Raw genomic sequence first — 12,800 nt, 5'->3', positions numbered from 1 at the left:
CTCTCCCCCCTGCGCCTCGTCAGTCAATTAAGTCGACATCTCGTCAATCGAGGGTCCCAATGTTCTAACACTTCCTTCAACAGCGGAGCTGTCTGCTCTAGGGGCAGCGTGTCTATATCATCTCTAACGATTGATATCATCAAGTATCTCGACCGAAACCACCAAACGTCTCCCGTCAAGCGTGAATCGCGTGCTTCCCACACTCCCTTCACCTTGGCCCCGTTCGTTTGCTGGTCCCTCACCGAGATCGCCGTAGTGCACCCGGCTCCTCACAAAGCCCCCTCACCTGGATGGAGGATCCTCAATCGCAACGTCCAAAGCAGGCCGCCTGTCTGGTCTGCCGCCGAAGCAAGATCAAGTGCGACTACTCACCGCATGAGAACAAATGCAAGAGGTGCATTCAGCTCGATTCTGAGTGCATACGGCCTACATTCCATGCCGGAAGACAGAAAGGCATCAAGAAGTAAGGCCCCCAGCCGCCCGCTCGGGTCCATCTACCTATCCATCCAGATGGATGGACACCATTGCGACCGAGACACCCCCCAAAATAAACACCACCCCCCTTCCATCCCCCACCCATCCAGTCATTCCATGTGTGTTCCCCCTTATTGACTAGTGGCGGCACGCAACAGCAAGCGGAAGGGTCTAGATAAAGCTCTCTACCAGATAGAGCAGGCCATCAAACGATCCCGAACAGGAGAACAGAATTCCGAAGATGACAAGGCCATCGGCAATCTCCAGGCACTCCTGGAGGGCTCTCGAAATGCTCGGTCAACTACCGCCTCCTCACACTTAAGACGGGGGTCGTCTCATTTCAACAGTCCTGACCAACAACCCGACCTCTCGTCTGACGATGATGATGAACTGGATAACACTCCAGACAGCAACACTTACATGAGTTTGCACCATCACAATGAAGAGAGCTTGGCCATCGACGATGCCGAGAATCCGCTCCAGTTGCTGGCGCGCGCCTCCAACCTGCAGCTGTCACCGAAGCCCATCACCGGTCTTTCACCGAAGCAGCCCGGCCCTCGTGTCAGTCGCAAGAAGCAGCAGCAGCAGCAACAGGTTGACCAGCCCGAAGAGGATCTAGAGATGCAGTCATTCTTCACCTCCGTCCGCGTCAACCTGGACGTCGGCGACGACATCGACCCAATCACCATGGGTCTTGTGACCGAAGAAGAGGCAGAATCGCTATTCGTATTGTAAGTCAGGGCCATTGTGTTACGTTGGATGTCACTCACCACGTCGCGCAGCTTTCACAGCAAGCTTGCTCACACCCGTTGGGGTCTTGACCCAAAGATTTACACGCCCGGGTTCACTCGAGCTCGATCTGCCTTCCTCTGCACCTCCATCATGGCAGCGTCTGCTCTGTTCCTCCCCTCCGCCGGAGCATTGTCCAAGAGACTTTCGAACCACTGCAAGACCCTTGCCCAACGAGTTCTCATCAAGCGTCACAAGTCTGTCGAAATCGTTCTCGCATTCATGGTCAACGTCCCGTGGATGTTCCCGGGACAGCATAGTACCGACGACGAGACGTGCTGGTATGTCAACATGGCCGCCACCATCGCCATCGACCTATCTCTTCACAAGCTCCTGGTACCCATGGAGATTCTCGGCTCCGGTTCGAACATGGCATTGACTCGCGGCGAATGTCTCGATCCTCGCACCGCTCTTGCAATGGATGGCTTCAGCCAGATTGAACACACATCCGATCTAGGCCAACGACTTCTCCGGCGCCGCGAGCGTTGCTGGATTGCCTTGTTCGTTCTTGAGAGAGGCATGTCGCTAGCACGCGGCCGCCCTTACACTGTTCCGATTACTCGAATTATCAAGGACTGCGATCAGTGGCACAGGTCCAGTATCGCAGATCCCATGGATGGTCACCTCGTATCGATGGCCGTCCTCCGACGAGACCTCGACGGCTTGCTCGCAACAGTCCGTGCCTTGTGTGATGGATCGCAAGGCATATCCACTGATGGTGGGCTCATCGCGCAGTCCATTCAGAGTGCCATCGAGAGGTTCTTCGACCAGTGGCTTACCGAATGGGGCTTCTCCATCGGCACTGGTCCGCAGCGTCGCCTGCCTCCTTATGTCGAAATCCTCGTTACTCATACCCGGCTGTCGACCTATGGTGGCGTCATCAATCATCCGACGGCCCCCATGGAAGTCCGACAGTTCTTCCGCACGGCAGGCCTATCATCTGCCGTGACGGTCATGCGCGCAGCCATCCAGGGAGAGGCTCAGCTGCAGTCAATCCCCAATAACACTACAATCATGGTCTCATTTGCCGCTTGCTTTGCGCTGACTCTGAGCGCCTATGCAACAGGCAGCTCGAATCTAGCGCCGAGTATCAGGAATCTCATCGAAGAGACAGCAGATGTTTTGGAACGCATTGGATCAGCCACAAACCACAGAAATGGTTTGTCTACCTTATACGGAAAATATCTTCGACACATTGTAAAACAGGCTGCCGTAGCTACGGATGGTCAGCCCCAAGCTGCCATACACCATGAGGCAGCCCCTCGGCGCGCCAGTCAACTCAGCACGCCGTCCTCCGCTGTCGCGGCATCACCTCACATCAACTCAATGGGGTTGCCGGTCTCACAGCCCCCTTACATGGAGTCCCAGCTATGGCCAGGGACTCTCCAGTTCTCAACCATGTCCGACGACCAGATTGCCGAAGTCCTCAACCAGCCCGGTAATGAATTCGACCCCTCGTTCGCAGGTTTGTCCTGGGACGATATGAACAACTTCGACTGGCTGAGCTGGCCAAATCTAACCGAATTTGGTTTCTAAACATGAACCGAGCACTCGCGTGAGATACAGGCTCATCACGCTTTCATTGTCTCTACTGGGGCCGCAAGTTGCCATTGAGTCAACTTCCTCAGCTGCTCCATGAACACAAACGTTAACACGGTGTTTGGCCTAAGGAACACGATTAGCCAATGCTTTCACATCTCTTGTCTTCCTTTCGACTCACGTCAGTCTAAGCCATGCCGGTGTCCACCCCTTCATGAGGAACCTAGGGCCCTCTTCCCGGAGACCAGTCCGCACAATATTTAGCAAGGACTGCGACTCGATCAGTATCATGTTTCACTCTATTACATAGAGTCAGTCTCACGCTTCCGCCAGGCCCGCTCGCGGCGGCGCTCTGGATTCTACTCTTCAGCACATCGGCAGGAGCGCAAATGGTTGTCGCTGCAGTTCCGGCAAAGAGTGATGCCACGGCGTGGGTTTTGATATCATCCTTCATTTCTGTCTTTGCCAATAGGTATCGTTTCGCGGTTGAATATCTGTCTGTTGTTAGCTCTGTATTTGCCAGCCCACCGGTCGTGGTCGTCCACTCGTTTCGTACTCACGTGGCGATTTGCCCCACGTCTACATGCTGTTAGCTCAAATCTACACACTCATTTGGCTCAAATATCGTGAACATACTCATAAGAACACTGCGTACGACGTTGGCCGAGATGCCTCTGCCAAACGTTGCGATCCCCTCTTCCCTTCCGATCCGGTAGAGGCCCTCAGCGGCGTTCGAATACCCAAATCTTTCGCTAGTGGTCTTTGCGCCATCGGCGCACATCCTAACAAGTACAACCTGCAGTCTCATCAGCTACACAACTCGAGTCATCCGTACTCGCAGCTACTGACCTCGGCCGGGTTGCCAACAAGCCCAGCCATGCCACCGGCCAACCCGGCGCACGTTATCGTCATAGCCGTTGATAGCTTCTCCTTCCCCGTGTATTGTTTTGCTTGTTGCGCAAAGTAGTTATAAAGGCCGAATCGAGCGGTCGAGTATGTCGTTTGTCGAAAGATCGATGCAGAAAGACCGGACCACAGAGAGAATATTCCTGGCACCAGTCAGCGATTCAGTCTTCTCCATCATCAATGGGCACCAACCATCTCTTGCAGCGAAGCGATACATTGCCCGGAACATTGACTCCCTTGACTTCAACACCTGCATGCGACTAATCCAGTCAGCTTTTGTTGAGCGTTAGACATCCAGCAAAACTCACTATTTAGTTTGATCGAGAGGGTGAGCTATGATAATACGGTCAGCGCAAGGCGTTGATGACAATCAAGTCGAAACTCACTGAAGCAAACAGCCATTGAGGCCGCTGCGCCTCTATTCGCAAGTCAGTCATATCACAGCTACATTTAGTCCGCCAACTTACCCCAGCCAGAACGGCTCCTTTTGCTTGTTGCCTGTCATCGTGAGAATGCGATATCGAGACCCAAACAGTTTCCACGTCCATTTCTAGGAATGCGGTCCGCGGATATGCTCTTTTGATAAGTAGCACCAATACCATGTCATCACAGCCCCTGTCTTAGTCCATCCCACGCGATAGCATAGCCCAAAGATACGCGCCGGCCTCTCATCCATCCTCCGACGCCCCCGGAAACCAAAAGTAGCCCCGGCGACCTCTCGGCAACTCGGCGCAATGTTGGTCGCAAAGACCCACGGCCGACTTCGCTGACATCACATGGGAGCTCGCGCCATCGGAGACACTTCTGACCCCGAGTCGCCGGCGCATCTTTTGTCTTCCGACCGCGGAACCTCCCCCACCAATTCCGTTCTGGAACCAAACAAAACCACTTTACCACCCGCAATCACCTTCTGACCTTCCCGATGGATGATGCGAATGCGAGTAAACCGCAACAGACCGACGATCGCAAAGAAGAAAACACCATGTCGAAGCTCTCTCCGTCTCTGAAGGCTCTCATCAACGCACCCTTTGCGCGCCCGGGGCAGGCTGCTGCGCCGTCGCATATTCGCGAAGTCTACCAGACGATCGCAAAGGGTGCCGCGGAGAAGAACGTCGGCGCAAAGCCGTGGCTTGCCATCTCGGTATGTCACCGCATCATGGATTCAATTGAAATTGTCAATTGAGTTTCATGCACATGAAGGAATCCCAGACTAACTCAGTATCCTAGGCCGCCACAACATTTACTCTTAACTCCCCCGAATCTCTTGAATCCCTCTACAGCGTCGCTTCGAACAGCGGCCGCCCCGACAAGCGCGAAACAGCCGAGTTCATCCGCGAAATCGGATTGAAGTGCATCAGCTTCAACGGCATCCCGCGCACCATCAACTGCCTGAATGCATTCTATGCAAGCCTCCCGAAAGACGTTACCGCGCAACTGGAGACGAAGCCGACACGCGCACCCACCGCCGACAACCTCGGCGAGATCATAGCCCGCGGCCAGGGTCTTTGGGACTCAGTATACGCACCGTTTGAAGTCAAGCTCTACGAGAAGCTTGCGCAGTCGCATCCCGACTTGCCAGTCCACATTCTCAACAGCCACTACGCGGGTCTGCTGTCTGATCCCAAGGAGCGAGGGGGTCTTGCGACCACTGGCAGAGTCCTGACTTCTATTGTCGCTATTTCATGCTTGAGAGCGCAAACAGGCGTCGGTCCGCAAGTTCTGTCGCACGTCTTTGGACTGAGAAAGGCTTTCGAGGACGGCACTTTCAAGGCAGACAACCAGGAGGACATCGAGGGCGCGCAATGGCTGGCGAGCGACGAGGGCAGCGAGTGGATTCTGAAGTCGGTCGACAGCATTACGGAGGCCATCGGAGGCTCAAACTTTGCTCCAGCCTGTCAGTCCAAGTTGTAAAGAAGATGATAAACCATTGTAAAATAATCAGCGGGGGCTACAGACCCAAAATGCGCCTAGAATCATGTTATTGAATGTCTATGCAGAGCCTCAGAGTGAAGTTGACATCCCATCTATCAGCATCTTCGGCCAATCATGCTATGAGAATAATGCATACAGTTCAGATGACACAGAAATGCCTAATGGTGAGGCCACACTTTACCTCAGGTCTCTCGAGGCCCAAAGCTGCTCGGTAAGTCTATTTTTTATGTCAAAAAGAGGATCTATCTAGATGAGAAGAGGAAGTGGCCGTGTATATGTTGAATATGACAATCAAAGTCCGTGTTGGTTGAGCAAAACAATAGGAAAACTCCGTCTAGGTCATGGCACAAAGGAAAGGCTGAGGCCGTAATAATTTCGTGATCATTATACCATAGGCCTTTAAGTATTGAGCCTGTAAAACTCTATATATCCCCAGAATATTGACTCCCTTATGTGATGCCGATGAGAGTTTACAGGACCATCTTGAACTCAGGCTCTCTATCGTCGCCCGTGCCGATGAACTGGTCGTACTTGCCCGCAGCCTTGTCGCGGTTAATCTTGGAACACCAAAGAACATTCAACAGTGTGCTGCAAAGGTTGTCAGTATGGGAACCTAAGGATTGGATCGAGGAAGACCTACGCAGCCCAAGCATAGCAAAGTAGTCCCAAGATGATGGTGTGACCCTTGTGATAGTATGGGCCTTGGGTACTGGGATAGATGAAGGCTTTTCCAGACATTAGCACAAACTTGAAGTCAGGGGACGGTGGGGACTTACTCGCAACAAAGCCTCCGCAGTTCGCGATTGCCAACTGCAAAGCCGACGTAGTTGCCCGCTTGTAGTGCCCGGCCGAGTTGTTCGAGTTCCAACTCAGAACGCACGGGACTGCACTGTACATTCCAATGGCCATGAGACAAGTCATTGCAAATCTTGTTTGGGGCGCAGTCACGTTGCCGATGACGGCGTAGCCAATGATCGAAATCGGCAGGACGGCGAGCATGAGCGGGCCGCGCACCCGTAGACGATCCGACAAGAACGCAACAAGAACTTCAAACCAAGTTAGAGAAGCTCCAACACGACCGCTATGAAATTAGAACTTACCTGTTACGGGAGTAGCAACAGCGTAGGGGATAACGGACCACAGCTGAGACTGGTTGGCGTTTGAGGCGATGTGGAGGTCATTGATGATGGTAGGGAGCTATGTTCAAGCCCGTCAACACGTGTTGATCACCCCTGAGAAGTTCAAGCGACAAGACTTACGAAGAGGCCAAAAGAGTACAGGCCTGAAAGGATTGCGAAGTAAGCAGTCGAACTCAACCAGACTTGAAGGTTCAGAACGCCGCGACCAACTTCCGACCATCGAAACCTCTCCTCTCGCTCACTGGCCAGACTAAGAAGTTTGTCAGCAACCATTGGAAATAGTTGAGAAGCAGCTTTTATTACTTGAACCTGTCCCCGGCGTGGCCTTGAAGTCTGACCAAGGCCCATTCTCGCTCTTCGGGCGTAAGAATCTTTGCAGTTGCGAGGTTGTTCGGCAGACCGAAAGCGGCGATGGTTCCACACACAACTGTCTTCATCCAATGTTAGTAAAGCTTAATTGTTATCGTATGTACAGGAAAACTCACGATGAGGCCTTCGATGATGAATATCCATCTCCAACCCTCAAGATTTCCACTCGGGCCGATGGCAGAAAGTCCTCTTGCAAGAAGACCGCCAAATGCGCCTGCGCCAATGTGTTAGTGGGCTCCTGAAGAACTCGATGCGTAGGCAAAAATGACTGACCCGACAAAGACGCTGCGGTGTAGAAAATGCCGATTCTAAGAGCGAGTTCTCCACGGGTGTAAAGACCGGACAGGTACAGAACCATTCCAGGTAGCAGTCCTCCTTCACACATCCCGAGAACGGCACGAACGGCGACAAAACTTCCGTAACTACGAACGAAACCGAGGCACATGGTAACAATACCCCATGCGATGGTCAGGAATGGAAGCCAAATTCTTGGCGAGACCTTCTTCAGGACGAGATTGCTTGGCAGTTCGCTAGGCATGCATTAGCGGTTGGTACGTGGAGACAGGGCGTCCATTCACAAAGTCGGAGTGACTTTGGACGACAGAAATAACATGCCTGGCAATGTAAGTCGCGTAGAAGACAGCCAAGCCTTGGTTGTATTGGGTGTTATTGATGCCAAGGTCCTCTTCGAGACCAATGATCTTCGCGTTGCCGACGTTGGTTCGATCGAGAAAGGAGCACAGGAACAGCAAGGCCAGAAGAGGCAGGACCCTGGTAAACACAAGTTTGTTAGTTGATGTTCATCCCATCAAGATTCGTTGATAGAGTCCCGCTTGCCTTGTATCGACTTTGAAGAGCAAGGTCCTCGTCAGATGGGCTTGACGCTCCGCGTCAGCAGCCACCTGGCTTTCGGTGTGCTCGACCTTCGGGTCCATGTCGTACTCCTTGGAGTTACGAGTCATCTTGTTGGTAAACAGTATGAAAATGGCAAAGACTTTAAACCAGGACACAAGAGGGTATCGCACTCAGAACAAACGACCAAGTGAGAAACAAGAACGACGAGAACCTCAACAATGTGCCAAGCATAGACAAGGCTTGGAAAGTCTTGGGGACCCTCCCCCGTTTTTGAAGTCCATCTTCCCCAGACCCCAAATCTGCGGGGGCGGACGTACCCTACGGGAACGCGAACTATGCTTACCATCCCCAACCCTTCCTTACTATCCCCAGATTATCCATCTAGGAAGGTAGGTCAAGCTAGCCGTTAGCCGTATCGCGCCAATGAAAGCGGCTTTGTTTGACTCGCTGACCCGGAGCCTACTTCTGGCTGCCGAGAACCCCAACAAATGCCGGGGATAACCCCGCTCTGCAGACGTCAGCGCTCCTCGGGCCCTCCCCCTCATGCCGAACCCCCGGTCAGCGCGAAGTTGGAGACGGGATGGCGTCGGCGTGCAGAAGAACGCCCGATCGGCTCCGCCCAGGAGCTCGTCAAAAAGATGAGGTCGCGCCCACCTAACCCGAACCCAGAAATGCTACCGACAATCGGACCTGGATCTTTTCTTATCTGTCGTTCTTGCAGCTGGTGTCTCAGTGTCTCAGGTTTGAGATTTCGTCGAGTAAAGAAAAACAGCTTCAAAATGCCTTCACTTACACGCCAATTGCGCCCAAGGGTGGTTATCCGCGCCACGGCCGCTCTCTCTGCGGTACCATCTATCTGCGCGCAACCTCAGCGCTTCCCCCGCGCAAAGGCTATTGGAGCCGTGAGCTGTCGAGCTCTTACGACAACATCAGTTCGAAGATCTGCGAAGGCGCCGAGTGTCAAGAGAGGCGGGTCGAAGCTCTATGCTTCCGCGGACGAAGCTGTCGCGGACATCAAGAGCGGATCAACGATTCTCAGTTCTGGCTTCGGACTGTGCGGTGTTGCTGGTGAGTGCGAGCGCAATGAAGCGACTGTTGGCCATCACTGACACGAATCGAAGACACTCTGATTGCCGCGCTGAACCGCAGGGGACCCGAGAACCTTCACTCTTTGACAGCAGTCTCGAATAATGCCGGAATTGAGGGAAAGGGTGGCTTGGCTATCCTCACAAAGTCTGGTCAAGTCAACAACCTCATTCTCTCATTTCTTGGAGCCAACAAGGCTCTTGAGAAGGCATACTTGACAGGAAAGATTGGCATCGAGCTGTGTCCCCAGGGCACCCTCGCTGAGAGAATCCGTGCTGGTGGTGCTGGCATTCCCGCGTTCTTCACGCCCACTGGTGCACGTAGGTAGATCGCCGACGCCTGTTTGGTCATATGGCTGACTCTTCTAGACTCGTTGGTCCAGACTGGTGACATCCCCGTTAGACTTGATGCGTCAGGCGCCGTTACGGAACGTGGCAGGACGAGAGAGACAAGGGAATTCAATGGCAAGACTTACCTCATGGAGACTGCTTTGACCGGAGATGTCGCCATTTTGAGGGCATGGAAGGCCGACACGGCTGGAAACTGCGTCTTCAGGTAGGCTTTGTGAATTCAACCAGATAAAACTAGAGCTAACCTAAGCAACCTGCAGATACACCACCAAGGCGTTTGGCCCCATCATGGCAAAGGCCGCGACCGTCACTATCGTCGAAGCAGAGCACATCGTTGAAGCTGGTGAGATCGATGCCAACGACGTCGACCTCCCCGGTATTTTCGTCGACCGAATCGTCCCCGCGACCGCCGAGAAGAACATTGAGATCCTGAAACTGAGAGCCGAGGATGGCGAGGGCGAGAACCTGTCCAAGGCCAAGAACGAGGCTCAGGAACGCCGCAACCGTATCGCTAGGCGAGCGGCCAAGGAGCTGAAGGAGGGTTTCTACGTCAACCTCGGTGTTGGTAAGTTAGCCTGCACGCCGAACCATGAAAGGTGTCGCTGACAATCGCAGGCATTCCCACTCTCGCTCCCTCTTTCCTGCCTGCCGAGCGCAAGGTCTGGATCCAGTCTGAGAACGGTATTCTCGGCATGGGTCCCTACCCCACGAAAGACGAGGTCGACCCGTAAGTGGCGTCATTCTGAATAACAGTGGGCTAAGGCTGACATCATTGAAAGTGATATCGTCAATGCTGGCAAGGAGACCGTCACCCTCGTGCCCGGAGCCTCAACCTTTGACAGCGCCGAGTCTTTCGGCATGATCCGCGGCGGCCACGTGGATGTCTCTATTCTCGGAGCGCTGCAGGTCAGCGCCATTGGTGACTTGGCCAACTACATGATCCCCGGAAAGGTGTTCAAGGGTATGGGCGGTGCCATGGACTTGGTTTCCAACCCGGATAACACCAAGATCGTTGTCGCGACAGAGCATGTTGCCAAGGATGGCTCTTCGAAGATCGTGCAGGACTGCAGCCTGCCTCTGACTGGTGCTCGCGTGGTTAGCACTATTATTACTGATTTGGTGAGTCGCGATTGGAATATTGTGCTGCAAACAATTGCTAACGTATCCAAAGTGTGTTTTCGAGGTCGATCGCAAGAATGGCGGGTTGACATTGACTGAAGTGGCGCCGGGTGTTGATGTTGAGGAGGTACGCGCGAAGACGGATGCGTCTTTCAAGGTTGCAAAGAACCTAGAGACGATGGAGTAAACAGTAATTGTATAAAAATTTTAAAGATTGTTTGAGATACCAGTTAGAAGTAATGCGACATGAAAGTTACAAAATCATTGATTGTATGTGTTGGCGTGTGGACCATAATAATACATTAACATCTATGTGCATCCCACCAAATGAAGTCCAAACTGTCATGAGCTCGTGCAGGCGTTCTGGGTATCGTCCAAATTGTGGCACCCGAAGTGTTCCGACAGCTTCGCATACCGGTTACGTCGTGGTTGAAGAGAAAAGGAAACGCGCTTAGTCGCTACTGGAACTGGAGCTTCCGCTGAGACCGCGCTTGTGGTGCTTGTCCTTCTTGTGCTTCTTCTCCTTCTTGTGCTTCTTGCCGGCGTGCTCCAACATGTTGGCACCGACTGCGCCGGCGATAGCACCACCGAGAGTACCGAGCAGGCCGCCTCCGGCCTTGTGCGCAGCCCATCCGGCAGCTCCGCCGCCGACTAGTGTCGCGCCAAGGCCACGCTCGCCATCAGGGCCGACGGGCCCATTGGGGTCGTACTGGCCTGGACCGCCCTGTTGTCCATAGCCTTGTTGTCCATAGCCTTGCTGGCCGTGTTGTTGCTGACCATATTGTTGTTGTTGAGGGTAGGGAGAGTGACCCCGGTTGTCATGTCCAGAGGAGTAACCCTGGTTGTGGCCTTGACCCTGGGCGTAAGTGGGCTGTTGGGGGCCGCCATATCCGTGCTGCTGGGGAGCGTTGTAGCCACCACCCTGCTGGTACGGGGAGTGTGACTGTTGAGGGTAGCCGCCTTGCTGCTGCTGTTGCATAAAACGTCAGCATGCGCCAAAAGATGGTTTGCTTCAAGATAGTATGCATTTTTGGTATCTTACCTGAGGAGCGTAGCTTGGCTGCTGGGGATATCCACCCTGTTGGCCGTAGCCCTGCTGCTGCTGGTAACCCTGGTTGTAGCCCTGCTGGCCGTGGCCGCTGTTGCCGTAGTAGTCGTTCGAAGACATGTTACTGGGGAGATGTTTGGTAAAGTGTTTGGATGATTTGAAGTCGGGTATTGAGATGGATCGAAAGGGCTGAAGAGTCGAATGCTTGATGATGATGATGTCTCCAAAGCCAGCAGAGGGGAAACAGCTGAGCTTTAAAAGGCGCCAACTGTAAGACGGGATTCAACAGGAGCTAGCGTAGAAACGGAGCTCGCGGAGATTGCCAAGGAGGGGGCCAGAATGCATGCAGAGCGGGAGAATGCTTCTCACCCTCCGCTGAGCAGCGCCCCGTTTCCGCCGCCCCTCATCGCTCTGTTTCTTCGTCACTTGCAGGTGGCGCAGTGACTGCGCGGGGTGCCTTGCCCAGCCCATGTCTGGAGACTTTGGTGTGTGCCAGCCACGGTCGCTTAGCTGATTCGATGGGAAACTTAGCAGTCTTAGCCACCCAAATGACGCGACCTGCAAAGCCACTCGCTTTCGGCTTCTCGCGTCCGAGGCGGCAAACCCAGGAACTCTCGCCTTAACCGTGTCTTCGCTGGCTGGTATCACTTTTGTTAACATTCCTCATCTATGAGTCTTTACAAGGTCTCTTGCTGTAGAAGCCGTTTTCGTTGGACATGGTTCGACGGAAGCAACCACATGCCAGCTACATAGCTGAATGTTTCATGGCGCAACGGCTAGCCAATGTCCCGGTGATCCCCAAACGTTCAGACGAACCACTGACCAGTGGCCTGTCACTGCCACTGAACCGGTCGGTCGCATCAGCAGCCCGAGCCAAGATCAGCGAGCGCATGGTACCCGGAGGTCTGGAGGACCCCAGGCACAGGGAATTGTCGCCCAGAGCTGTGGAGCTGAACTGGTGCCAACAGTCGGCCTCTCCGACCATACCGGTTGTGGGGCCGATTGGCCGCGCTGTCTCCGGCTGTGTTCCCTTCCTGGTCGGTTCATTGATACGCGGGTTCGCGGAAGTTTGGCGGGGCATTAGTCCATTGGCTGTGAAGCCGTCAGCTATCCCGTGATGCCTGGAAGGATCAGCAGGGCAAGCAAGTAAGCTCGTCTCCCGCCGAAGCTAGAACATTTCTGGAAAACCGAGGT

The 12,800-nt window shown here is 53.8% G+C and overlaps 6 protein-coding genes across 6 annotated transcripts; 3 read left to right on the top strand and 3 right to left on the bottom strand.

The window, feature by feature from the left end:
- Window positions 1-435: 435 nt before the first annotated feature.
- On the top strand, window positions 436-2,799 carry SAT9 (Satratoxin biosynthesis SC1 cluster transcription factor SAT9; the record flags this gene model as incomplete). Its single annotated transcript, XM_036646780.1, has 3 exons — window positions 436-463; window positions 617-1,205; window positions 1,257-2,799. The coding sequence occupies 3 exons, from the start codon at window positions 436-438 to the stop codon at window positions 2,797-2,799; spliced, it is 2,160 nt and encodes a 719-aa protein (XP_036488168.1).
- Window positions 2,800-2,834: 35 nt separating this feature from the next.
- CGCS363_v014930 (Mitochondrial dicarboxylate transporter) lies at window positions 2,835-4,213 on the bottom strand (the record flags this gene model as incomplete). Its single annotated transcript, XM_036646779.1, has 10 exons — window positions 2,835-2,928; window positions 2,984-3,072; window positions 3,125-3,296; window positions 3,363-3,381; window positions 3,439-3,598; window positions 3,652-3,851; window positions 3,901-3,968; window positions 4,017-4,041; window positions 4,095-4,126; window positions 4,176-4,213. 10 exons carry the CDS (start codon window positions 4,211-4,213, stop codon window positions 2,835-2,837), a joined length of 897 nt encoding a protein of 298 aa, XP_036488610.1.
- Window positions 4,214-4,690: 477 nt separating this feature from the next.
- ALG3 (Dol-P-Man:Man(5)GlcNAc(2)-PP-Dol alpha-1,3-mannosyltransferase) lies at window positions 4,691-5,619 on the top strand (the record flags this gene model as incomplete). Its single annotated transcript, XM_036646778.1, has 2 exons — window positions 4,691-4,849; window positions 4,936-5,619. 2 exons carry the CDS (start codon window positions 4,691-4,693, stop codon window positions 5,617-5,619), a joined length of 843 nt encoding a protein of 280 aa, XP_036488167.1.
- A 491-nt stretch (window positions 5,620-6,110) lies between these two features.
- Window positions 6,111-8,110, bottom strand: CGCS363_v014928 (putative transporter; the record flags this gene model as incomplete). Its single annotated transcript, XM_036646777.1, has 10 exons — window positions 6,111-6,228; window positions 6,281-6,365; window positions 6,417-6,686; window positions 6,741-6,837; window positions 6,900-7,029; window positions 7,083-7,210; window positions 7,265-7,362; window positions 7,422-7,678; window positions 7,704-7,919; window positions 8,091-8,110. 10 exons carry the CDS (start codon window positions 8,108-8,110, stop codon window positions 6,111-6,113), a joined length of 1,419 nt encoding a protein of 472 aa, XP_036488166.1.
- Window positions 8,111-8,782: 672 nt separating this feature from the next.
- CGCS363_v014927 (Succinyl-CoA:3-ketoacid coenzyme A transferase 1) lies at window positions 8,783-10,745 on the top strand (the record flags this gene model as incomplete). The annotated part of the gene is made up of 7 exons (XM_036646776.1): window positions 8,783-9,071; window positions 9,125-9,409; window positions 9,458-9,644; window positions 9,700-10,004; window positions 10,055-10,166; window positions 10,219-10,558; window positions 10,611-10,745. The coding sequence occupies 7 exons, from the start codon at window positions 8,783-8,785 to the stop codon at window positions 10,743-10,745; spliced, it is 1,653 nt and encodes a 550-aa protein (XP_036488281.1).
- Window positions 10,746-11,009: 264 nt separating this feature from the next.
- CGCS363_v014926 (uncharacterized protein) lies at window positions 11,010-11,726 on the bottom strand (the record flags this gene model as incomplete). The annotated part of the gene is made up of 2 exons (XM_036646775.1): window positions 11,010-11,528; window positions 11,601-11,726. The coding sequence occupies 2 exons, from the start codon at window positions 11,724-11,726 to the stop codon at window positions 11,010-11,012; spliced, it is 645 nt and encodes a 214-aa protein (XP_036488280.1).
- Between the last annotated feature and the right edge of the window lie 1,074 nt (window positions 11,727-12,800).

This window comes from Colletotrichum siamense (genome assembly GCF_013390195.1).
Source record: "Colletotrichum siamense strain Cg363 chromosome Unknown KSG_Cg363_contig10, whole genome shotgun sequence".
In the NCBI taxonomy this organism is placed as follows: Eukaryota; Fungi; Ascomycota; class Sordariomycetes; order Glomerellales; family Glomerellaceae; genus Colletotrichum; species Colletotrichum siamense.
This window is presented reverse-complemented; position numbering and strand designations above follow the sequence as displayed.